The sequence below is a fragment of the Heterocephalus glaber genome, unplaced genomic scaffold, assembly GCF_053883595.1.
Source record: "Heterocephalus glaber isolate CG9 unplaced genomic scaffold, H.glaber_assembly_v1.0 deba00000122, whole genome shotgun sequence".
Taxonomy (NCBI): Eukaryota; Metazoa; Chordata; class Mammalia; order Rodentia; family Bathyergidae; genus Heterocephalus; species Heterocephalus glaber.
The window spans coordinates 80,551,542-80,576,138 of record NW_028258138.1 but is presented as its reverse complement, the minus strand read 5'-3'; the positions used below and the strand labels follow the sequence as shown (position 1 = coordinate 80,576,138).

General features: G+C 43.8%; 1 protein-coding gene and 1 long non-coding RNA gene across 13 annotated transcripts in view; one reads left to right on the top strand and one right to left on the bottom strand.

The window, feature by feature from the left end:
• Dnaaf4 (dynein axonemal assembly factor 4) overlaps positions 1-8,180 on the bottom strand; it is a 43,636-nt gene extending 35,456 nt beyond the window's left edge. For 7 of the 11 annotated variants that reach the window (XR_015450691.1, XR_015450692.1, XR_015450690.1 and 4 more), the window contains exons 1-3: positions 7,968-8,180; positions 6,002-6,149; positions 3,903-4,036 (exon numbers count right to left, since the gene is read on the bottom strand). Coding sequence is in view for 3 of the 11 variants with exons in the window: in XM_087209719.1 (XP_087065845.1) it covers positions 3,903-4,036; positions 6,002-6,149; positions 7,968-8,090 (405 nt within the window). In the remaining 8 variants the exon portion in view is untranslated. The remainder of the gene's footprint in view (positions 1-3,902; positions 4,037-6,001; positions 6,150-7,967) is intronic. The other 4 variants (XR_015450686.1, XM_004835353.3, XM_004835352.3 and 1 more) reach the window with 2 other exon arrangements.
• Positions 8,181-17,815: 9,635 nt separating this feature from the next.
• The window catches only part of LOC110349807 (uncharacterized), a 97,141-nt gene continuing 90,359 nt past the window's right edge, over positions 17,816-24,597 (top strand). For both annotated transcript variants that reach the window (XR_015450722.1, XR_015450723.1), the window contains exon 1: positions 17,816-19,614. This is a non-coding gene — a long non-coding RNA (uncharacterized LOC110349807). The remainder of the gene's footprint in view (positions 19,615-24,597) is intronic.

Sequence of the window (24,597 nt, the reverse complement as noted above, 5' to 3'; positions counted from 1 at the left end):
CCCAACACTGGCCAATCAAACCTCTTCCTTTATACCGTTACCTAGCTCCAGGTATTTTGTTAAAGAAAGTCAGATGATGCACCCAGAAGAAGCTTAAACTAAGCACGAAGGTGCTGTGAGCTGCCAGCCAGACAAGTGGGGAAGGTGCTACTCGTGCAGCGAATAAGCACTTACACACCCGGCAAGCGGGAGGCATGGCTGGGTGTGGTGGTGCATACTTGCAATCCCAACTATTCTGGAGGCTGAGGACCCAAGTTCGAGTCCAGCCTGGGCAACTTGGACCTTGTCTCCAAACAAAAAATAAAGGGCTGGGGATATAGCTCAGTGGTAGAGCACTCCTAGGTTCAATCCCCAGGGACACCAAAAATAAGGGAGAGCGAGAGGCAGTGACAGCCAGGAAGGAGGTTAGGAAGTTACAAGCTAAGAGAAGAAGACAACTTCCTTACTCAGTCTCACAGGATGCTGTCCTAGTCACTTTCTCACCTCGGGCCACAGCAGCTGACACCTGCAACTTAGCCAAGGACAGGTTTACTTGGGCTCAGGATTACAGTCCTGGTTGGTCGGCCCCAAGGCAGGAAGGGACGCTGGAAGGGCGGGCATGGGGCAGAGCTGCTCCACTCAGGGAGGCAGGGAGGCAGAGAAGGGAGCAGGCAGGGAAGGAGATGAACCTTTCTGGGCCACACCCGAAGGACCACCTCCAACCAGGCACAGCTGAAGAGCAGGCCCGATCCGGGCACCACCCACAGCCCCGCCTATCAGCACATGAGGCTTTGGGGGACCGTGCTTCCCACCCAAGTGCCAACCAGGCCCAACCCTGCTCAGCTTCTGAGATCAGAGGAGATCAGGCACGTTCAGGGTCAGGTGGCCTAGACCTGGGGAACACTTGATAATGAAGAGGCAGACACCTTTACCCTCACAATGCCCACAGGCAGAGTGAATTTTAAATAAAGCTTTTAGGCTAAGTATCAATTACCAAAAGGGAGACTGCTATTAAAACCAAAAGTAACAGTGTAGCTCTGAATTACAGCCAAGATGATGTTCTCAAGGTTCCCTCTCCCCCTTGCCCCCTCTCGGTCTCGCTATATAGCTCAGGCTGGACTTAAACCCACTATGCAACCCAGGCTGGCCTTGAATTCAGTCTTCTGAATTCACACAAATTAAATACAGAAAATTGTAAAATGGCCACAAAGTCCCCGGTCCCTCTATGTACACCCTTTGCAGTGCAGTCTGATCCCTCTTTCTAAGAAGAGATGGAGTCTGTCCAGTTCCTCAGTCTGTGCCTGGCCGTGACTCGCCTTGGCTAATGGACAGCTGCAGACAGGACACAGCAGGGGCTGTGAACATCTGTGACGGGGCACCCACCACTGCTGCTGGAGCCCCAAAACGGTCGGACACCACGTGCAAAAAGGCAAGAGAAGAGCCTGATCCACATAGAATCCTGAGAAAAGTGTCTGTGGCTGCAAGCTACTAAAGTCTGAGTAATACTTTGCAGTGTTATGCATTGCATGTTTGTGTCCCTCCAAATTTCAAAGGTTGAAGCTCTAATCCTCAGTGTGGCTGGGAAATAGAGGCTTCCAAGGAAGGTTAAATTGAGCTCATTAGGATGCAGAATTAGTGCCCTTATCAGAAGGAGGAGCCAGTGTGTTTGCCCCCTCTCCCCCTCTCTCCCTCTCCCTCCCTCCCTCCCTCTCCCTCCCTCCCTCCCTCTCTCTCTCCCTCCCTCCCTCTCTCCCCCCCCCCCATCTGCGAACACAGCAAGAATGCCCATGAGGGGCTAGGGATTTAGGTCAGAGGTTCCACTGCTGTCTCGCAAGCACAAGGTCCCAAGTTCAATCCCCAATACCAAAAAAAAAAAAAAAAAAAAAATGTCCACAAAACAGGGAAAAAGCTCTCAGGCAACAGTGACCCCTCTAGGACTCAACCTGGGACTTCTAGAGCTGTGTGAACTTAGATTTCTGTCAGTTATGCCATGAAGTCTGCAATATTTCACTACAGCTATGCACACAGATACAGACAGCAGAGCAAACTGACATAACAAGTCTTATCACTTGCCCTAATTATTTTTAAAAGGTTATGACTTTAGAATAACAATTTCTGGTAGTCATTATTCAAGTTCTAAACTACTTGATGATTTGAGCTGATAGCAGGCTGACTTGTTGCTGTATCTCTCCATCTCCTCCCACTGGATTATCACATTCTTTTCCCAAAGGTATCTGAGATTGGACCCTAAACAGCCCCACTCCCCTGGTGTAGTGCACACCACAATCTCTGAGCAATGGGAGGAGTTCAAGTCCACCTGGGGCAATTTATCAAGACCCAGCCTCAAAAACTGAAGAAGGGTGGGGATGTGGCCCAGTGCACAGGCTTTGGGTTCAAACCCCGGTACTTCAAACAAAAGTTCCAACCAGTACAGCTATATACACAGGAGCTGAGACACTGAGTCAAAACGCCACAACATCCTAATGATTACCGGTCCTAAGCTTCGGGCCATCCCAGTGATTATCCAGGCTTAAACTGAGGTCACGCAGATTGCTGACATCAGAGAGACTGAGGGAGGTGCAGTGGAGCAGTGTTGTCGACCCCACAAATACCAGAAGCCTGACTTATCGAGGACGCTCTTTCCATTTCACACTGGAGCCCTTTCTCCCTTTGCACTTGAGTCCCTTTCTCTTTCACGTTCTCTCCCTTCGCCCTTCCTGCTCCTGCTGCTGTCCCAGGACCTTCAATAATGTACCTACCTACTACATACTCTACAAGGTATACGCTTGAGAATTCTTTACACAAGAACCTGGACTATTTTTGGCCCACTCAATTGGAGCACAACTATCCACCAAAGTGGAATTTTCCCGTAAGTATGTGGCACTAGAGTAAGGTACTCACATTAATTCATTTAAATATCTGAGCACCTACTACTTACTTGGCAATGGCTATAATCAGCATGAAGTTCCAACCATCATACAAGTGAAGGACAGAGCCTTTGTGGGCTCTGGCCCTTGGTATAATCCTCACCTTTATGTTTATATATTAATGCCCCTAAGCCTCCTTAGCAGATATCAAAGTTGGGCTTCCCCTCATGAGGAGATGAATAATTTCATGGTAGCAGGGTATTGTTGCCTGCTGGCCCATTTTTCAGTTCTGTTATATTTACCAATATAGCATATGTACATATACGCCTATTTAACTATTTCTTTAGTTCAGGAAATATTCATCTATTACCATAAAGTTTGCATCATCTTGCTTTAAAAAAAACTTTTTTTTAAATAATGAAAATCAAAAGGCTGATAGTCATGATAATAAAATTGAGAAAAGACAGACATCGTCACATATACTAACAGGGAGAGTGGCCAGCTGGCCATGTGTCCAATTCCTGAGTACCAACCACGTGTACAACACAAGCTCTGCTTCCAAGCCAAGCGGGAGAGATAAAAGAACCAGAGAAACTTTAGAAAGGTGAACTGTTGATTATAAAAACATTATTTGTACAAGTGAGACAAAATAAGTTAAATGATAGATTAGAACTTGCCTAGGATTAAGAGTCAAGGAAGCAGGGATCAGTATCAAGGGTATTGTGTTTTACGTAGTGAAAACTATCTAAAATTGACCATCCTGAAGTTTGCACAACACCAAACATACTAAAAGTCACTGAGCTATATATTTTAAATGGGTGAACTGTATGGCATACGAATATCTCAAAAATATATTGCTGATTAAATCTCTCACCTGAAACCCTCACCAGTTAAAAAGATACTGTCATTATCTAGTGTTTCATCTACATGTTTTGCTTTAAACAATTATGTCCATTATTTTATGATTAAAGAGAAGTACAACCACCGGGGATTTAGCTTAGCTGTCTCTGCATCCTTTTCTGTCGCCCTGAATACTTTCCCACAACCTGCACTCACCTTCATCATGACGTTTAATGTGTATTTTTGATCTTCCCGCCTTGCTGTAGCTTTCGCTTCTGTAGCCTCTTTTGCTCTCTCTTGTGCTTGTAAAATAGATTTTTCTCTTATTCTCTGCATCATCTCTTTGTCAACTAAAATAGAAGGAATATAGTATCTCAGGACTGCGATTAACTGATCTGACTTAGGAGAGAGCTACTCATCATATGGGCCATGATGAGATCTCTCTTGACACAACTTCATGAAAAGTGAAAACATATGGAACTGGCCAAGGAGCTAACCTTCAAAGCAATTTAGCACAATAATAATGAAGAGAAGGGCAGAGTGAGGGAGGGACAAGCTAGGGAAGGAATGACAGGAAGAGGGAAATGAGAAGGAAGGGTAAAACGGAATGGCAAGGGGATGAGAGCACACTTACCTTTCTCTGCTGAGAAACTAAGACTAAATGCTTGTAAACTTGTTTATAATAAATCATCCTTATAAGGTCTCCTAAAAGACTGAACTGATTGATCAAATCACCTTCAAAAACAAAAAACGGTGCTGGGCATGGTGGCACACTCTGGGAGGAGAGCAGCCTTGGGAATTTAGCTATTTAATGAGACTGTTTCAAGCTTTAAAAAAAAAAAAACCAATTTAAAAAGGGCTGGGGATGTAGTTCAGTGAAAAAGCCCTGGGTTCAATCCCAAGGGCTAAATAAATAACATGGTAACTTGTGCATATGGAAAGAACCAACTGAAGGAAAATTGGGGACATATGATATAATTTTTTTTTCAGTGATGGGGATTGAACCCAGGGCCTTTGCACTGAGCTACACCCCTCTTTTTTGTTTTTGAGACAGTCTCACTAAGTCACCAAGTTGCCCAGATTGGGCTCCTACCTCAGCCTCTAGAGTGCTGGGATTATAGGCATGTGCCTAGATCACATTTTTTTTTTTTTTGAGACAGGGTCTCGCTATGTAGTCCAGGCTGGCCTTCAACTTTCAGCACTCCTCCTGCCTCAGCCTCCTGAGTCCTGGGATTACAGGCATGCACCACCACACCTGGCACAATTATTGACAACGATTTTTTTTTCTTTTATTTTGCGGTACTGGGGATCCAACTCAGGACCTTGAGCTCGAAAGGCAGGTGCGGTGCCACTGAGCTAAATCCCCAGGCCCCTGGCATAATTATTATTATTGTTTTTGGTACCAGGGATCGAACTCAGGTCTTTGCACTTGCAAGGCAGGCAGCATGGCATAATTATTTTTACATTCATTATAGCTCAATGTTTCCAAACTGCAGCCTGTGATCCATTACTTTAAGGAAGGAAGAGAGAAGATCTAGCTTCAAGGAGAATGGAGGAAATCTGGGGGATAGGGAGAGGTGGCATGGTGGACAGATCAGGTAGGTGAGAGATGAACTGTGGCCGGGCACAGGCTCTGAGCCTTTTCTGTACATCAGAGCCTCTGGCAGAGCAGCTGGCCTCATAGCCCTTCACAGGTATTTTATTCACCAAGGTCTTGGTGTGCCACACCTTACGGTGACATAGGTGGCAGTGGAAGAACTGTCTCATTTAAAGCAGGCACTGTGCCTCCTTTTCCTACAACAGTGGAAGGGGTTGGGATGTGCTGCTGAGAACTTGCTGCTTTGTAAACTGAAGGCTGGGAGCTGAAGGCAGCTTCTCTTAGCTCCTCTTGGCTGCCTGAACAAATGCTCAAGCAACCCAGCACCACCCTCAGCCGTCACACATCTCCTGAGAGCCCATCTTCCAGGCAGCACTGACTTTTCTGTTTTATTACCCAGGCTGCCTCCAACACCTGGGCTCAGGTGATTCTCCTGCCTCGGCCTCCTGAGTAGCTGGGACTACAGGCGCCTGTCTTCATACCCTGCTGGGATTAACTCTCATCACAAGACAAGAGACTAGTAGAAGTCTTGATCACACCCTAGCAAACTGATTAGCTCACTGTCCTGCTATTGTCTTCCCTAACCCTAAGGACCCCGCTGCCCTGCATGCCTGCCTCACCTTCTCATAGTAAGAGGGTCTAATGAACCCTCAAATCTCACCCCTTTGTTTGGGTTCACTTTTCCATTCAAACACATATTTTAATAAAAAACACCCACCACCAGACACAGAAAGGCTCTCCCACATGACCGCTTCTTTCTTATGCAAAGTGAAGACAATAGCATCATTTCCAATTTTTGCTTTGCTGCTCCCATCATCTATGGGAGCATAGAGAAATGCCTCAAATAGAAACGGGGGAAAGTTGACCTGTTCGGAGAAAGAAAACAGAGTCAAGTTAGTTACACAAATTAAAGACACTGCCATTAAAAGAAATATGTGGCTGGGGAACACCTGTAATCCCAGCACTGAGGAGGCTGAAGCAGGATTGCCACGAGTTCAAGGCCAGCCTAAACTAGACAGTGAGACCCTCTGTGGAGGACTGACTAATGGTCAACTTGTAACACCCAGCTGAACTGAATCAGCAATGGTCTGGGTGTGGAGGATCCACCTGAAGACTGTTACCAATAGCCATAAAAAAGAACTGTAGGGGAAGATAGTGGCCTGTTGATTTACTAGAAGCTTGCTGTGGATAGTTTTCCTGACGTAAAATAGGCTGTTCTCTTCGGAGGAGCTCTTTGTCGCTGGGAGTGGCTGGACACACTGCCTTTCATCCTCAGGACTGGAAACAGTGTGGACCATGCCACAACACTGACACATAGCAGCCCCAAAATACTTCTGCTCCAAGTCCTTTTTGTATTGCCTGAAGATATACTGAAGACAGACTCAGGAGAAACTCTGTTCTCACCAAAAGAATAGTCTGAGGCAAATGCTTACTTTTATCAAGTGTATTTGCCTCTGAAGGAACTAGTGCGCCTGATGAATACCCAAGCACCACTAAGGCCTGTTCTTCAGCTTTACACCCCCAGTTTGGCGATATCAGGGGAAACCAAAGCCTCAGCTTCCTCAGACCACTCTCTACTTTTATTTATTATTTTATTTTCAAGATGGAGTCTCCCTAGGAAACCCAGGGTAGCCTTGAACTTACAATCTTTCTGTCTCAGTCTAGCATTATAGGCATTGTTTTTATTTGGTGATTTTTTTTTTTTTTTTTCTGGTGCTGGGGATCGAACTCAAGACCTTCGCTTGCAAGGCAGGCTCGGTGCCACTGAGCGAAATTCCTGGCCCTGTTTTTGCTTTTTTGAGACAGGATGACAAGAGCATCACCGTGTAGCCCAGACCAGCTTTGAACTTAGAATCCTCCTGCCTTAGCCTCCTGGGTTCTAGGATTACAGTCAGTTGGAATTTCTTTTTGTGTTTTGCTTTTTGTTTTTGATCTCGTTTCTCTTTTTTAAAACGTATTTTATTAGTGCATATTTGCAATAGGTGATGTTTGTGTCCATCTTAGGGAGTGGGGACATGTATTTAACACATCTTGATTCTTTGTATTCCCCTTCCCTTCCCCACCCACATCCATTCTTCTATCTCTAGATTCCCATTTTCGTTATTTTTTTTTTTTTAAGTCACGTTTGGGTCATACACTGATTACATTATTATGGGTAGTTGGTGCACTACGAATCTGAAATTTCATGTCCCATCCCTTTTCCCTCCCACTCTCCCCAGACTGGGTCTCTCGCTCTCCTTCCTATTTGCAGGTTTATCTCCGTGTTTCCTTTTGCCAATCTTTTATTTGGTCTTCATTTGTACCACGGATAACGCAAATGAGAGAAATCATATGGATCTGTGTGTGATTTATTTCCCTTAACATTATGTTTTCAAGGTGCCTCCATTTTCCTACAAAATGGCTCGAATTGATCTTTCTTTATAGCGGGGCGATATTCCATCACGTATGAATACCAATTTTCTTTATCCGTTCGTCTGTCGAGAACGCATTGCCTGCTTCCAAGATTTGACTTAGGAACTGTGCTGCTATAAACACTGGAATGCACGCATCACTGAAACATGGTGTTTTTAGCTCTCCGGGGGATGGAACTCGGTTTTAAAATTCGGATTAAAGACACCCCTGTGCAAGGCCGCTCCGCGGCACTCTTGGGACCACGGCCCCTCGGACCCGGACGCAGCTCCCACCTTCAGGTAATTCTCCGTGCAGAACACGTCCGCGTCTCTGGCGCAGACGCCACGCAGGGGCAGAGAGAGGAAGACCGCAGTCGGCGTCTGCTGCCAGCTGTAACCGCAGACCTGCAGCGGCATCACGGCCACGCTGAGGGCTGCCGGCTCCTCGCAGCGCAAACCGCCCGGTTTCTGGGGAAGCTGGGTTCACGACCGCACTACTCCTTCCGGGTCAGCCTGCACGCCCCTCGGTTCCCAGCGTGCCCCGCGTACACCCCAGACGGCCCGTGACCGCGCCCCGTCACAGCGTGTCCCGCGCGCGTCGCCGTCTCCCAGGGTTCCCCCGTCTTGCGAGCTTCCGGGTTGAGGTGCGAGCAGGTAGCAGATGACGCCGACGGCGCAGGATTGATTCTAGCGCGACGCCCAGGACCCCCGGTTAGGGCGAAGTGGGGAGAACCTGGACAGGCCGCCACTGCAGGCCCGTGGCGCTCCCCGGGGAGCGCCTGCACTGCTGGCGCCTTCGGCGGTCCGAGCAGGCGCGAGGCTCCGGGCGCTGAGATGAGGCCTCCCCGGCGCCCCTTTCGGCAGCACGGCCGGAGGCTCCGACACCGGCCCACCGCGTCCCTACCTTCCGTTCGTGTAGTCAGCGATGAAAGTCTCCAGTGATGTATCTGACCGTAGAATTTTTACAGGTTATCTTAAACTGAGCAAAATTGACCACAATTTTAACATTTCATTGCTGTTTTCAAACTGGTTACAGTATATTCAAATACGGTAAACTACCCCCCAAAAAACAGTCTGCAGGACTTTATCGCTTTCCCTGCCTACTCAGCTTTCAACCTCGTTATTTTCTCTTTGGGGACAGGGTCTCACTGTAGTGTCCGGGCTGGCCTTGAACTCAGAATCCTCCACCTTCGGCTTCTGAAGCAGTGGGGAGTAAGGCTTGCGCCACCGTGCACTGCTTCACTATCGTTTTTTTTTTTTTCTTAACCTTTTCCTCCACCAAGCACTTTAGAAGGAGACTGCAGTTTTTATACTTATTTGCAACTTTTCACATCAGAACGGTATTTGAGGCTGTTTTCCACTGCAGTGAGATACCCGAGGCCAGGGTTAATAAGTTTTGGAGGCAGAAAGTCTAAGATCAGGTGTTTCTGTTTGGCCTCTGGTGAGGACCTCATTCTGGGTGGCATCCCCTCAGAAGTGCAGGGAAGACAGAGCTTGAAGGCAGGCGTTGAGGGTTTCATACTGCCCACCCTCTCTACCTAGCTTGCTCACTCCGCTAGACCAGTATCAGTACTTTCTAAGGGCAGGACCTTCAATAAGCTGGTTACAGTTTACGCAGCCCAGTGCTCAAAGACCTGGGACTTAGTTCTGCCATACTGGAGATCAGGCTTCCAGTACACCAGACCCTAGGAGAAAACTATCCACACCACAACAGATGTCTCCATCTCTCCTGTTATTAAAAACTATCTACTTCTTTCAATCCCCGGTACCAAAAAAAACCCAAAACTATCTACTTCCACTTTACAGGAAATTTTATGAAGCATCTGAGGACTATATTGTATATAACACACATTTTGTAGTCCATGAGAGTTCTTAAGTGTATATAGACAACCACCTACAGCCACATACATATCCCTTTCACACAGTGAAGTAGCAAAACGACCGTATTCATTAATACATAAAGGGCTGCTGTATAACCTATAAAAGTCCAGGTTAATAGTTGTAGATCAGTAGTAGAGTACTTGCCTAGCATGTGCAAGGTCCTGGCTTGGATTCCCACCCCTGCAAAAAATTAATTCAAAAATCCAAAATGTATGTGTATGAAGTATGCGTAGTGGCTACCATACTTTGGGTATTTTAGAAATTACCAAACATCCAAAGTTTTTTTCTAAACATTTTGTGTGTGACTGGCAACTGAGTGTAAGGCCTTCTCACTGAGCTACATTCTTAGCCCTTTTAAACTTTTTTTTAAAATTTTAGGACAAGGTCTTACTAAATTGCTTAGACTGGACTTGATCTTGCCATCCTCCTGCTTCAGCCTCCCAGAATGCTGGAATTACAGCCATGTACCACCATGCCCAGCTAAAGATTATCAATTATTTGAATAAATGCAGCTCAGGATCTTAAAGTCAATATGTAAATTGATGTACTACAGACATAATATACTTTTTTTTTTTTTTTTGTAGCGGGGATCAAACTTGGGACCTCGCACTTGTGAGGCAGGCGGCAGAACCACCTAGCTAAATCCCCGGCCCATAATATACTCTTTAGCCAGATGTCGTGGTATTGTGACAGCTAAGTTAGTTATAAATATTACAGGCAGTTAGGGCTGGCCCCTCAGCATAGAAGACAAAGAGGCACATTCACTGAAGGCCAGGCTTCAAGAAAAAGAGGTTTGCCAGGCTGGGGATTTAGCTCAGTGCTTCTGCCACCTGTCTGGCAAGTCCAAGGTCCTGAGTTCAATCCCCGGTACCAAAAAAAAAGGTTTGCCTATACTCAGATACCTCCCCTAGAGATGAACAGCAGAGATTGGTATTCTAAATAGGCATCAATCACCTTAGGTGGGGACAAGAACCTCCCTAGCCTGTTTCTTCTTGGAAAACCCTTGTTCATTCCAGGTATCCACGCTACTTGACTTGCTTCCAGGTTTGATGCCTGTTCCATCAGTATTACCTAAGTGACTATACTTGTTGTGATCCTATTTGGTGAGCATGGCATAGATGTCCCAACTCACACCTTGTGATTTCCCATTGAATCAGCATTACCTAAGGAAGTAGGCTTGCAATCTGAGTTGACTGTAGTTTTGGCCCACTTTGATCCAACCTCACCTTTTGGCTTTGCTCTCAATAAAACACCCTTGAGAAACAGGATTGGCAAGTAACCCACTTTCCAGACCCCCTTCTGTCGATCTTAGAAGCTATCTTTCTCTCAAATTCTTTTTTTTTGGTACTGGGGATTGAACTCAGGACCTTGAGCTTTTGAGGCAGGCACGGTGCCACTGAGCTAAATCCCTGGCCCCTCAATAAATTCTTCTTACTCTTAACCTCTGTTGTTCGTGGAATTCATTCTTCAATTTTGGAGAACATGAACTTGAGTTTCAGATATCTAGCAGGTCGGGAGTTATATTTCCCTTATATTATTTGATACATCCTGTATCACTGGCATGTGTCTGTAATCCCAGCATTCTGGGAAATTGAGGCAGGAGGCTCTCAAATTTAAATACCACCTGAGCAACTGAGACTCTGTCTCAAAAAAATAAAGAGCGCTGTGATATAGCTCAGTGCAAGGCCCTGGGTTCAATCCCCATTATCACACCAAAAAAAAAAAGAAAAAAATTGAGAGAGAACATAATATACTCTTGATATTCTTGAGGTATTTTTGTTTGAGACAAGTTCTCACTATGTACTTCAGACTGACTTGAACTCACTATGTAGCCCAGTCTGACCTTGAACTCTCAGTGATTCTTTTGCCTCCTGCCTCATCAAGTGCTAGGATTACAGGTGTCCACCACCACACCTGGCATTATTCTTTGTTAAAGTTTGTCGGGCTTATAAATCTTTTTTTTTTTTTTTGGTACTGGGGATCAAACTCGGAACCTTGTGCTTGCAAGGCAGGTGCCGGAACCACTGAGCTAAATCCCTGGCCCAGACTTAACAAATCTTATTTAAATAAAACTATTTTTTTCCGTATCCTAGATATTACTAAATATTATATAGGAACAATATCATCTTATCAGATTAAATAAATATAATGTAGAAAGTACAGATTAACAATTTTCTTCATGAGAAATAAATCGAAGTTATTTATTTATGTTTGTTTTGAGACAGGGTGTCAATATGTAGTCCAGCCCTGACTGCCTGTAAAATTTATAACTAATTTAGCTGTCTACAATAATTTGATTGCATGAAAACAACTTTTTTTTTTGGTACTGGGGATCAAACAGGACCTTGCGCTTGGCAGGTGGTGGCACCACTGAGCTAAATCCCTGGCCCCTCTTTTTAAAAAAAATACATAGGTGAGAAAGGTTTTTTTTTCTTGAAAAGCTGCCATAAACCAGGTGTGATAAATCATACCTGTAATCCCAGCATTCTGGGAGGCTGAGGCAGGAGGATCACAAGTTCAAACCCAACTGGGGCAATTTAGCAAGATCATGTCTCAAAATAAAAAGTAAGAAAAGGGCTGGGTTGTAGCTCAGTGTGAAGGCCCTGGGTTCAATCCACAGTACTGCAAAAAAAACAAAACAAAAAACCTTCCATTTAAAGTATTAGATAAAGCACAAGGACCCGAGTTCGATTCCTGGTACCAAAAAAAAAAAGTATTAGATGTTCAGTTTATTTTTAGAAATTGTTGAGAAAATAGGTTTATGTAAGGCCTTTTAAGTTTCTAAAAACAAACTGATATTTTTAGGCTAGGGTTGGCTTGAGCATTGTATCAGTGTTTACTAGAGAAACATAACACAAGATATATAAATATATAAGAATTTACAAGATTGGCTTACAGTGGCCACCCACACAGTCAGATGAGGAAGCATGCAGAGGGTCTATCAGCCCACTGGAGACTGAAGGATTTAGTCAAAGGTCTGGATCTCACTGCAGTGTCCCATGTGAGTCCACGTCCATATCAGGAGGCTGATGGGTCTGCAACAGAAGCCTGAGCCTGCACTGCAAGGCAGGAGATGACATCGCAGGTGAAGACGGGAACTCCTCCAAAGGAGCAGAGGGACCCCCATCCTTCCTCATTTCCCCTTTAAAAACGTCCAGGCGAGGAGCGGCCCTCGGGTGAGTCTCCCACGACCTAGGGCATGGAATTGCTGAGCCAATTTAGCTAAGCTTTTAACCAAACTTTTCAAGTTGACACAATCACTCATCCACCACAAGCATTATGAGATGTTTAGCATCATCCAGACTTCTGTTTGCCAAATGCCAGAAACACCCCAAATTGTGATAGTCAAAAATTTCTAATTACAAGTTGAAACTCATGTTGGGTAACTTAGCGAGACCTTGTCTCAAAAAATTTTTTTAAAAATGGTTGGGCGCACAGCTCAGTGTGAAGGCCTGGGTTCAGTACCCAGCACTGGAAAAAAAAGTCCTCTAGATATTGCCAATACTCCAAAGTGAGGAGGACCAAAATTGTTGCAAACCAGTCAAAATAGTGTTCCTTTAAGAGTCTTCTAATTAATTTACTAATAAACATATCTCACACTCCCACATCAGAAATAAAGACTTTTCTCACTTGTAAATACACAAGAACATAAGAATCTTGCAGCTTCAGTGTACCAAGTTGACAGTGGGTTAAAAGCAAACAGAAACTCACTGGTCTGAACCCTAATGGGCTCTCCTCCTTTTCAGTGGACCCAAGATAGGTTTGCACAGGGTTTTTTAAAAAAAATAGATTTGCAGTGCCTGCCTCACAAGTGCAAGGTCCTGTGTTCGATCCTGGTACTAGAAAAAAAAAAAAAGATTTACGACCGAGCATGGTGACTCAGGCCTGTCATCTCAGCACTCGGAAGGCCAGGGCAAGGAGAATCACTGTGAGTTTGAGGCCAGCCTGAACTACATATGAAACCCTGCCTCAAAAAAAAATTTTTTTTAAAGAAATAGGTTTACAATACAGACTTTCTTTCTTTCTTTCTTTTTTTTTGCTTAAATTCTTTTATTGGTACATTTTAGGTATACAATATGTTTACATTTATCATTGGGTGCTTGTACCTGTACATGATGTATCTTGGTTCTTATTTTTTCCCCATTCCCTGTGCTCCCTTTCCTATTTACAAAGACTTTGTTTCCATTTTTTCCATTTCTCATAATTTTTTTTTTTTTGGTACCAGGGATCAAACTCAGGACCTTGTACTTGTGAGGCAGGCGGCAGAACCTCTGAGCTAAATCCCCGCCCAAATAGATTTTTTCTTTTTTGGTGCTGGGGATCGAACTCAGGTCCTTGTGCTTGTGCAGCAGGCAGCAAAACCACTGAGCTAAATCCCCAGCCCCATTTCTCATAATTTTTCCTTTCCCTTCTTTCCTTTCCCCTTCCCCTCCCACTTGCCCTACGCCTTTGGACCTTTTCTTCCTATTTCAAATGATCAATTATTCATTTTAATCATTTTAATCCTTATTTACACTTTCAGTTTCTCACACTAGAGAAACTATTGGTATTCACACATGTGTGTCCTATTTATTTCACTTAAGAGTATGACTTCAATGTGCATCCATTTAGCTATAAATGTCTCTAGTTTCTTGTTCTTTATGGCTGAGTAGTACTCCATTTTATAAAAAAAAAAAACGCATCTTCTTTATCCAATCTCCAGTAGATGGGCAATTGGGCTGTTTCCAAGCTTTAGCTATTATAAACTGTGCTGCTATGAACATGGGTACACATACATCACTGTGGTATGATTCTTTTTAATTCTTTTGAGAAGATACCCAGCAGGGGAATAGCTGAGTCAAATGGGACTTCCAGTCATAGTTCTTTGAGGTATCTCCATACTGATTTCCACAGTGGTTGCACCAGTCTACACTCCCACCAGCAGTGGAGCAGGGTTCCTCTTTCCCCACAGCCCTGCCAGCATTTGTTATTGGTTGATTTCATGATAGCAGCCATTCTTTCTGGGGTGAGGTGGAATCTCAGTGTTGTTTTCATCTGCATCTCTCGGGTGACGAGTGATGTTGAACGTTGTTTCATATGTTTATTTGCTGCTTTTACTTCTTTGAGAAATGTCTGTTTGTTTCAGGTGCCCGTTTTTGGATTGGGTCTTTGAATTTGGGGGGTCTGTTTTTTCAGTTCTTCATATATTTTAGATAGTAGACCTTTGTCTGAGGTACAGCTGCTAAAAAATTTTTCCCACATTGTAGGTTGTCTCTTAGCTCTGTTGGTGGTTTCTCTTTGCAGAGCAGAAGCTTTTTAATAAGATGAGATCCCAGTTGTTGAATTACAGATTTTCTTTTGATTCTGGCCTGAGAGTAGATGCCCTTCATCCACCTGGCAGAGATTGCAAAATGATCACATTTTACAAGCAGATATCTGCCAGAGACTCCTGCAGTAAGTCTCTAGTCCCCACCTGCCCAGTGTGTGACACAAGGATGAAGAAAAACTTGAGACAGAGTTAAAGAGAAAGGGTGAACTGGGACAGCCAGTGCTCCTTTGGCAAAAGCACTGGCCCGTCTCTTCCACCGAATTTTATCATTCATCAATCAGGGTAAAGGTGAAGTCCTTGTACAGATGTGCAGTACGTGAAATTCCCATGGAAATCAATGCAGCCAAGGCTTTAAGGAGGAGTCAGAGCATTTTCAAATTAGAAGGAAGACAGACAAAATATATGGTTGTAATTAGAGCATTGTCCTTCAAGCTATGAAGGCACTAATTGTGGGAACGGAGTTTGGGTGCGATTACTCCGGCCTCAGCTACAGATGTTATCTCGGATCAGCCCCACAGCTTCACAGGCCGTTACTCTAGTCTCTGCAGTGGCCGTCAGCAGGAGGTCATGCTGACCTGCGTGCTACCGCAGTCCTCGTGAGATGCTTCTGTGAGTCACAGAGCTTCAGTTCGACTCGCTTCTTAAGGTAAGGCAATCAAGGGATTTAACTCTGCAGCCTGCACTGCTTACAGCATGTTTTGGGGCATAATCAATATTGTGGGCTCTGGCAGATTTCCAGTCACTGCTGCCCCAAAAGGGACTAACTTCCCAACAATATGCAAGTCAGATTCCCACGTGTGCATCAGGTTTTCTCTGATGGGCAGTTGAGGCTGGTCTAGTGGTCAAGTACTCATTAGCTGGTCATGGAAAGAGCCCAAACAGCTGGGTATGGCGGCATATGCCTGTAATCCTAGTACTTTGGAAGCTGAGGCAGGAGGGTTGCTATGAGTTCAAGGCCAGCCTGAGCTACATAGTGAGTTCAAGGCTGCCCGAACTAATAGTGAGACCTTGTCTCGAAAAAAAAAAAAAAGAAACAGCTCAAACAGTAAGTTAGACAAGACAGAGGACTGGTGAACTTGACCAAGACTAAAACGGAACTTGAAAAAAAATGAGAGAGAGAATGAATCAGCAAATGTAGAGCTCTAGTGAGGTGTGGGATTTCTCTGGGAGCCAAGGATGTGCCTGGGCTCAGACAGCACATGAGGTGGGCTTCTCAGGGTCACAGGTTCGTTTCCTTCTGCAGGGAAATCCACTGGCTATCTTGGGATAGTTGGACAGTTGGTTTTCTTTTGTACCGGAGATCAAACCTGGGACCTGTGTATTCGAGGCAGGTGGCAGAACCACTGAGCTAAATCCCCGGCCTGACAGTTTGTAAAACTATATATGATATACATATGTACTAATAATTTATTTTGAAATAATTTCAAACTTTTAGAAGTTGCAGAGAGTATGCAAGTTTCCTGTGCCCACCTACATTCCCCCAACATTGATTTCTCTGTGTTCTCTCCCTCCTCCCTCCTTCTTCCAGCTCTCTTGATCTCCCCCTTCCCTCCCTTTCTGCCCACCTTCACTGTTGTCCCTGCTCCCCTTCTCTACCCCTTTCTGTTCTTCTTCCTCTTCCATAGCTCATGCACACAATCTCCATGTATCTTTCTGAACCACATGAGAGCATGCTGCAAGAATGATGCTCATAGGGGCCGGGGATTTAGCTCAGTGGTTCCGCCACCTGACCTGCAAGCAGAAGGCTCCAAGTTCGATCCTCTGTACCAAAAAAAAAAAAAAGAAAAATAAGGAATGATGCTCATTACTGCTAAATATTTCCCCACTCTTCTACTGAAGGACAGTTCAATCCTGCCAATGAGGAAATAAGCAGAGGAAGACACTACTCTCTGCTCCACAAACCTGATTTACATTTTCCAAGAATTTTTTTTGTACCAGGGATCAAACTGAGAACCTTACGCTTGCGAGGCAGGCACAGGCGCTACTGAGCCAAATCCCCAGCCCAAGTCTTCTTCATCTCTACATCAGAATCCATGTGGGAACACTGTATATATTTAGTTGTTATGTCTCTTTCTTTTCTCTTTGCAGTCCATGGAGTAGAGGCCTTAGTTTTACAGGATGACCCTTGAGGTGGATCTGTTTGTTGTTTTCTAGTGCTCAGAGGCAAGTCTTGCAGTCTTGGCAGGAATATCAAGGAAATGAGATTGTGCCTTCCTTGGTGCCAGTCAAATGGGCACATGATGTTGACTGGCCCCACACTGGATAATGTTCACCTTCACTTTTCATGGATCCACTGAAGAGTGTAAATTTACCTCTTGTTGAAGCTGTATCTCAGAGTTCTTCCTTTCTAAGTTAGGTTTGCTGAGTTGTAATGACATGCGACAAATCTATCCTTTTGTGTTGGGGGTATACCTCACTTGTAGAGCACTCGCCTCACATGCACAGGGCATGGTTCCAACACTGAGGAAAAGTCCACTCTTTTGAGTTTCAAGAACTATGTATCACAACCACATCCAAGATAGGGAACATTTCCACCTCACCCAAAAGTTCCCTCATCCTCTTCCGCAGTCAGCTCCCTCTCCCCACTCCACTCCTGTTGCCTGTCTCCATCATCCCTGGCAACCATGCAGCTGAAATCATGCTTGTTGCTTTTTTTCAGATTTCTTTTTTGGGGCTGGGCCTCACTCATGCTAGGCAAATGCTCTAACACTGTACTACACCCTAGCCCCTCAGAACGCTATGTTAATGAAATCATGTTAAAATTCTGTTCTTCTTTCACAGAGTGTAAAGCTTTTGGATTCATCCATGTTGTTATATGCATTAATTTTTTTTGTTAGAAGTATTATATGCACATACAGGATTTGTTTCTTCAAGAGTTGGTAGACATTTTTTCCGGTTTTTGGTAATTTTTTTAGCAAAATATTTATTGGTAAATTTTAGATATACATAATGATAACACACACCATAGGGAATTTGCACCTGTACATGGTATATTCTGCCTCTTCTTTTTTTCCCATTCCACCCTTCTTCTCAAGCCCATCTACCCTTCCTGTATACAAAAGCTTTGTTTCCATTTTTCCTTTTATTTTTCCTTTTTTTCTTGTCCTTTCCTTTCTTTCTTTCTTTTTTTTTTTTGGTACCAGGGATTGAATTTGGGACCTTGCAGTTGGGAGGCAGGCGGCAGAACCACTGAGCTAAATCCCCAGCCCTGTCCTTTCCTTTTTTTCTCCCTCTCTCCTCCCTTGTTCCCCTCTTCCCATTTGAACATTTTCTTCCCATTTCCCATTATCTATTATCATGTTAGCCCTTATTTCCACTTTCAGCTTCTCACACTGCAGAAACAATGCAGTATTTACACATGTGTGTCTGATTTATTTCACTTAAGTGTATGGTCTCAAGGTGCATCCATTTACCTAGAAGTGTCTTCAGCTCATCCTTCTTTATGGCAGAGTAGTACTCCACTGTAGAAAAAAACCCACATCTTCTTTATCCATTCATCAGTTGATGGGCATTTGGGCTGTTTTCAATATTTAGCTATTACAAACTGTGCTGCTATAAACATGGGTGTGCATACATCACTGTGGCATGATGCTTTTTATTCTTTTGGGAAGATACCAAGAAGGGGAATAGCTGGGTCAAATGGAACTTCTAGTTTTAGTTCTTTGAGGAATCTCCACACTGATTTCCACAGTGGCTACACCAGTCTACACTCCCACCAGCAGTGGAGCAGGGTTCCTCTTTCCCCACAGCCCTGCCAGCATTTGTTATTGGTTGATTTCATGATAGCAGCCATTCTTTCTGGGGTGAGGTGGAATCTCAGTGTTGTTTTCATCTGCATCTCTCGGGTGACGAGTGATGTTGAACGTTGTTTCATATGTTTATTTGCTGCTTTTACTTCTTTGAGAAATGTCTGTTTGTTTCAGGTGCCCGTTTTTGGATTGGGTCTTTGAATTTGGGGGGTCTGTTTTTTCAGTTCTTCATATATTTTAGATAGTAGACCTTTGTCTGAGGTACAGCTGCTAAAAAATTTTTCCCACATTGTAGGTTGTCTCTTAGCTCTGTTGGTGGTTTCTCTTTGCAGAGCAGAAGCTTTTTAATAAGATGAGATCCCAGTTGTTGAATTACAGATTTTCTTTTGATTCTGGCCTGAGAGTAGATGCCCTTCATCCACCTGGCAGAGATTGCAAAATGATCACATTTTACAAGCAGATATCTGCCAGAGACTCCTGCAGTAAGTCTCTAGTCCCCACCTGCCCAGTGTGTGACACAAGGATGAAGAAAAACTTGAGACAGAGTTAAAGAGAAAGGGTGAACTGGGACAGCCAGTGCTCCTTTGGCAAAAGCACTGGCCCGTCTCTTCCACCGAATTTTATCATTCATCAATCAGGGTAAAGGTGAAGTCCTTGTACAGATGTGCAGTACGTGAAATTCCCATGGAAATCAATGCAGCCAAGGCTTTAAGGAGGAGTCAGAGCATTTTCAAATTAGAAGGAAGACAGACAAAATATATGGTTGTAATTAGAGCATTGTCCTTCAAGCTATGAAGGCACTAATTGTGGGAACGGAGTTTGGGTGCGATTACTCCGGCCTCAGCTACAGATGTTATCTCGGATCAGCCCCACAGCTTCACAGGCCGTTACTCTAGTCTCTGCAGTGGCCGTCAGCAGGAGGTCATGCTGACCTGCGTGCTACCGCAGTCCTCGTGAGATGCTTCTGTGAGTCACAGAGCTTCAGTTCGACTCGCTTCTTAAGGTAAGGCAATCAAGGGATTTAACTCTGCAGCCTGCACTGCTTACAGCATGTTTTGGGGCATAATCAATATTGTGGGCTCTGGCAGATTTCCAGTCACTGCTGCCCCAAAAGGGACTAACTTCCCAACAATATGCAAGTCAGATTCCCACGTGTGCATCAGGTTTTCTCTGATGGGCAGTTGAGGCTGGTCTAGTGGTCAAGTACTCATTAGCTGGTCATGGAAAGAGCCCAAACAGCTGGGTATGGCGGCATATGCCTGTAATCCTAGTACTTTGGAAGCTGAGGCAGGAGGGTTGCTATGAGTTCAAGGCCAGCCTGAGCTACATAGTGAGTTCAAGGCTGCCCGAACTAATAGTGAGACCTTGTCTCGAAAAAAAAAAAAAGAAACAGCTCAAACAGTAAGTTAGACAAGACAGAGGACTGGTGAACTTGACCAAGACTAAAACGGAACTTGAAAAAAAATGAGAGAGAGAATGAATCAGCAAATGTAGAGCTCTAGTGAGGTGTGGGATTTCTCTGGGAGCCAAGGATGTGCCTGGGCTCAGACAGCACATGAGGTGGGCTTCTCAGGGTCACAGGTTCGTTTCCTTCTGCAGGGAAATCCACTGGCTATCTTGGGATAGTTGGACAGTTGGTTTTCTTTTGTACCGGAGATCAAACCTGGGACCTGTGTATTCGAGGCAGGTGGCAGAACCACTGAGCTAAATCCCCGGCCTGACAGTTTGTAAAACTATATATGATATACATATGTACTAATAATTTATTTTGAAATAATTTCAAACTTTTAGAAGTTGCAGAGAGTATGCAAGTTTCCTGTGCCCACCTACATTCCCCCAACATTGATTTCTCTGTGTTCTCTCCCTCCTCCCTCCTTCTTCCAGCTCTCTTGATCTCCCCCTTCCCTCCCTTTCTGCCCACCTTCACTGTTGTCCCTGCTCCCCTTCTCTACCCCTTTCTGTTCTTCTTCCTCTTCCATAGCTCATGCACACAATCTCCATGTATCTTTCTGAACCACATGAGAGCATGCTGCAAGAATGATGCTCATAGGGGCCGGGGATTTAGCTCAGTGGTTCCGCCACCTGACCTGCAAGCAGAAGGCTCCAAGTTCGATCCTCTGTACCAAAAAAAAAAAAAAGAAAAATAAGGAATGATGCTCATTACTGCTAAATATTTCCCCACTCTTCTACTGAAGGACAGTTCAATCCTGCCAATGAGGAAATAAGCAGAGGAAGACACTACTCTCTGCTCCACAAACCTGATTTACATTTTCCAAGAATTTTTTTTGTACCAGGGATCAAACTGAGAACCTTACGCTTGCGAGGCAGGCACAGGCGCTACTGAGCCAAATCCCCAGCCCAAGTCTTCTTCATCTCTACATCAGAATCCATGTGGGAACACTGTATATATTTAGTTGTTATGTCTCTTTCTTTTCTCTTTGCAGTCCATGGAGTAGAGGCCTTAGTTTTACAGGATGACCCTTGAGGTGGATCTGTTTGTTGTTTTCTAGTGCTCAGAGGCAAGTCTTGCAGTCTTGGCAGGAATATCAAGGAAATGAGATTGTGCCTTCCTTGGTGCCAGTCAAATGGGCACATGATGTTGACTGGCCCCACACTGGATAATGTTCACCTTCACTTTTCATGGATCCACTGAAGAGTGTAAATTTACCTCTTGTTGAAGCTGTATCTCAGAGTTCTTCCTTTCTAAGTTAGGTTTGCTGAGTTGTAATGACATGCGACAAATCTATCCTTTTGTGTTGGGGGTATACCTCACTTGTAGAGCACTCGCCTCACATGCACAGGGCATGGTTCCAACACTGAGGAAAAGTCCACTCTTTTGAGTTTCAAGAACTATGTATCACAACCACATCCAAGATAGGGAACATTTCCACCTCACCCAAAAGTTCCCTCATCCTCTTCCGCAGTCAGCTCCCTCTCCCCACTCCACTCCTGTTGCCTGTCTCCATCATCCCTGGCAACCATGCAGCTGAAATCATGCTTGTTGCTTTTTTTCAGATTTCTTTTTTGGGGCTGGGCCTCACTCATGCTAGGCAAATGCTCTAACACTGTACTACACCCTAGCCCCTCAGAACGCTATGTTAATGAAATCATGTTAAAATTCTGTTCTTCTTTCACAGAGTGTAAAGCTTTTGGATTCATCCATGTTGTTATATGCATTAATTTTTTTTGTTAGAAGTATTATATGCACATACAGGATTTGTTTCTTCAAGAGTTGGTAGACATTTTTTCCGGTTTTTGGTAATTTTTTTAGCAAAATATTTATTGGTAAATTTTAGATATACATAATGATAACACACACCATAGGGAATTTGCACCTGTACATGGTATATTCTGCCTCTTCTTTTTTTCCCATTCCACCCTTCTTCTCAAGCCCATCTACCCTTCCTGTATACAAAAGCTTTGTTTCCATTTTTCCTTTTATTTTTCCTTTTTTTCTTGTCCTTTCCTTTCTTTCTTTCTTTTTTTTTTTTGGTACCAGGGATTGAATTTGGGACCTTGCAGTTGGGAGGCAGGCGGCAGAACCACTGAGCTAAATCCCCAGCCCTGTCCTTTCCTTTTTTTCTCCCTCTCTCCTCCCTTGTTCCCCTCTTCCCATTTGAACATTTTCTTCCCATTTCCCATTATCTATTATCATGTTAGCCCTTATTTCCACTTTCAGCTTCTCACACTGCAGAAACAATGCAGTATTTACACATGTGTGTCTGATTTATTTCACTTAAGTGTATGGTCTCAAGGTGCATCCATTTACCTAGAAGTGTCTTCAGCTCATCCTTCTTTATGGCAGAGTAGTACTCCACTGTAGAAAAAAACCCACATCTTCTTTATCCATTCATCAGTTGATGGGCATTTGGGCTGTTTTCAATATTTAGCTATTACAAACTGTGCTGCTATAAACATGGGTGTGCATACATCACTGTGGCATGATGCTTTTTATTCTTTTGGGAAGATACCAAGAAGGGGAATAGCTGGGTCAAATGGAACTTCTAGTTTTAGTTCTTTGAGGAATCTCCACACTGATTTCCACAGTGGCTACACCAGTCTACACTCCCACCAGCAGTGGAGCAGGGTTCCTCTTTTGCCACACCCCCGCCAGCATTTGTTATTGGTTGATTTCTTGATAGCAGCCATTCTTTCTGGGGTGAGGTGGAATCTCAGCTTTGTTTTCATCTCTTGAATAATCGGTGATGTTGAACATTTTTCTGAACATCTCTGAGAGGTGTCTATTCATTTCAGATGCCCATTTTTGGATTGGGTCTTTAAATTAGGGAGGGGTATGTGTGTGATTTTTTTGAGTTCTTTATATATTCTAGATAGCAGTCCTTTTTTTTTGGAAAACACAAGGCAAGGCTTTATCAGGGAAGGAGCTGCTGGGCTACCTTGAACAGTAGCGAGAGACAGCAGTCCTTTATCTGAGGAATAGCTGGAAAAATTTTCTAACCACACTGTGGGTTGTCTTTTCACTCTGTTGGTGATTTTTTATTGGGCAAAAACTTTTTTTTTTTTATTGGTACTAGGGATCGAACTCAGGACCTTGCGCTTGCGAGGCAGGTGGCAAAACCACTGAGCTAAATCCCCAGCCTGCAAAAGCTTTTTAATAAAATGAGATCCCAGTTGTTGATTCTTTGTGATAGTTCCTGTGCAATCAGAAGTTTGTTCATAAAGTCTTTGCCTACACCAGTGTCTCCAAGAGTTCTACCTATTCTCTCTTCCAGCAGATTTAGTGTTTCTGTTTCAATATTTAGATCTTTGATCCATTTTGATTTTAGGATAGTGCATGGTGAGAGACATGGGTCTAGCTCTTGTCTGCAGACTAAAAGCTAGTTTTTCCAGCACCATTTATTAAAGGGGCTATCTTTCTTCCAGTGAAGGTGTTTTAGCTCCTTTATCAAAGATAAGGTGCTGAGTATGTCTGGAGTTGTTTCTGCATCTTCTAATCTGTTCCATTGATCCTGAGGTAGGTCTGGCTTTTTTGCCAGTACCATGCTGTTTTTATCACAGTCACTTTGTAGTATAATTTCAAATCAGGGATTGTGATACTCCCAGCCTTGCCTTTGTTGCCCAGAATTGCCTTTGCTATTCTAGGTCTCTTCTGGTTCCAAATGAATTTTAGGATTTTTTTTCTAATTCTGTGAGATATCCTGTTGGAATTTTTTATTGGGATTGCATTGAATCTGTATAAAAATTTTGGAAGTATGGCCATTTTCACTATATTGGTTCTTCCTATCCAAGAACAAGGGATGTCTTTCCATTTTCTAATATCCTCTTCGATCTCCTTTTTCAGAGTACTGTAGTTTTCACTGTAGAGGTCTTTTACTTCCTTTGATAGATTGATTCATAGGTATTTTATTTCTTTGGATGCTATTGTGAAAGGTGTTGCTTCCCTAATTTCTCTCTCAGAGAGTTTATTATTTGTGTACAGGAAGGCTATTGACTTCTGAGTGTTGACTTTGTATCCAGCTATGCCACTGAATTTGGTTATCAAATCTAAAAGTCTTTTGGTGGAGCTTTTAAGGTCTTCTATGTAAGGTATCATGTCATCCGCAAATGATGACAACTTAACTTCTTCATTTCCTATCCTTATTCCTTTTATTTCCTTCTCTTGTCTAATTGCTCTGGCTAATGTTTCCAGATCTATATTGAACAAGAGTGGAGATAGTGGACATCCTTGTCTTGTTCCTGATTTTAGAGTGAAAGCTTTCAGTTTTTATCCATTTAGTATGATTTTGGCTGCTGGTTTGTCATAGATGGCTTTTATCAGGTTGAGATAAAGACCCATCTATACCAATCTTCTGTAGGGTTTTTTTTCTTTATCATGAATGAGTGTTGGATCTTGTCAAATGCTTTTTCTGCACCTATTGAGAGAATTGTTTGGGTTTTGTCCTTGACTCTGTTAATATAGTGTTTTACATTTATTGATTTGTGTATGTTGAACCATCCCTGCATCCCGAGGATGAGTCCTATTTGG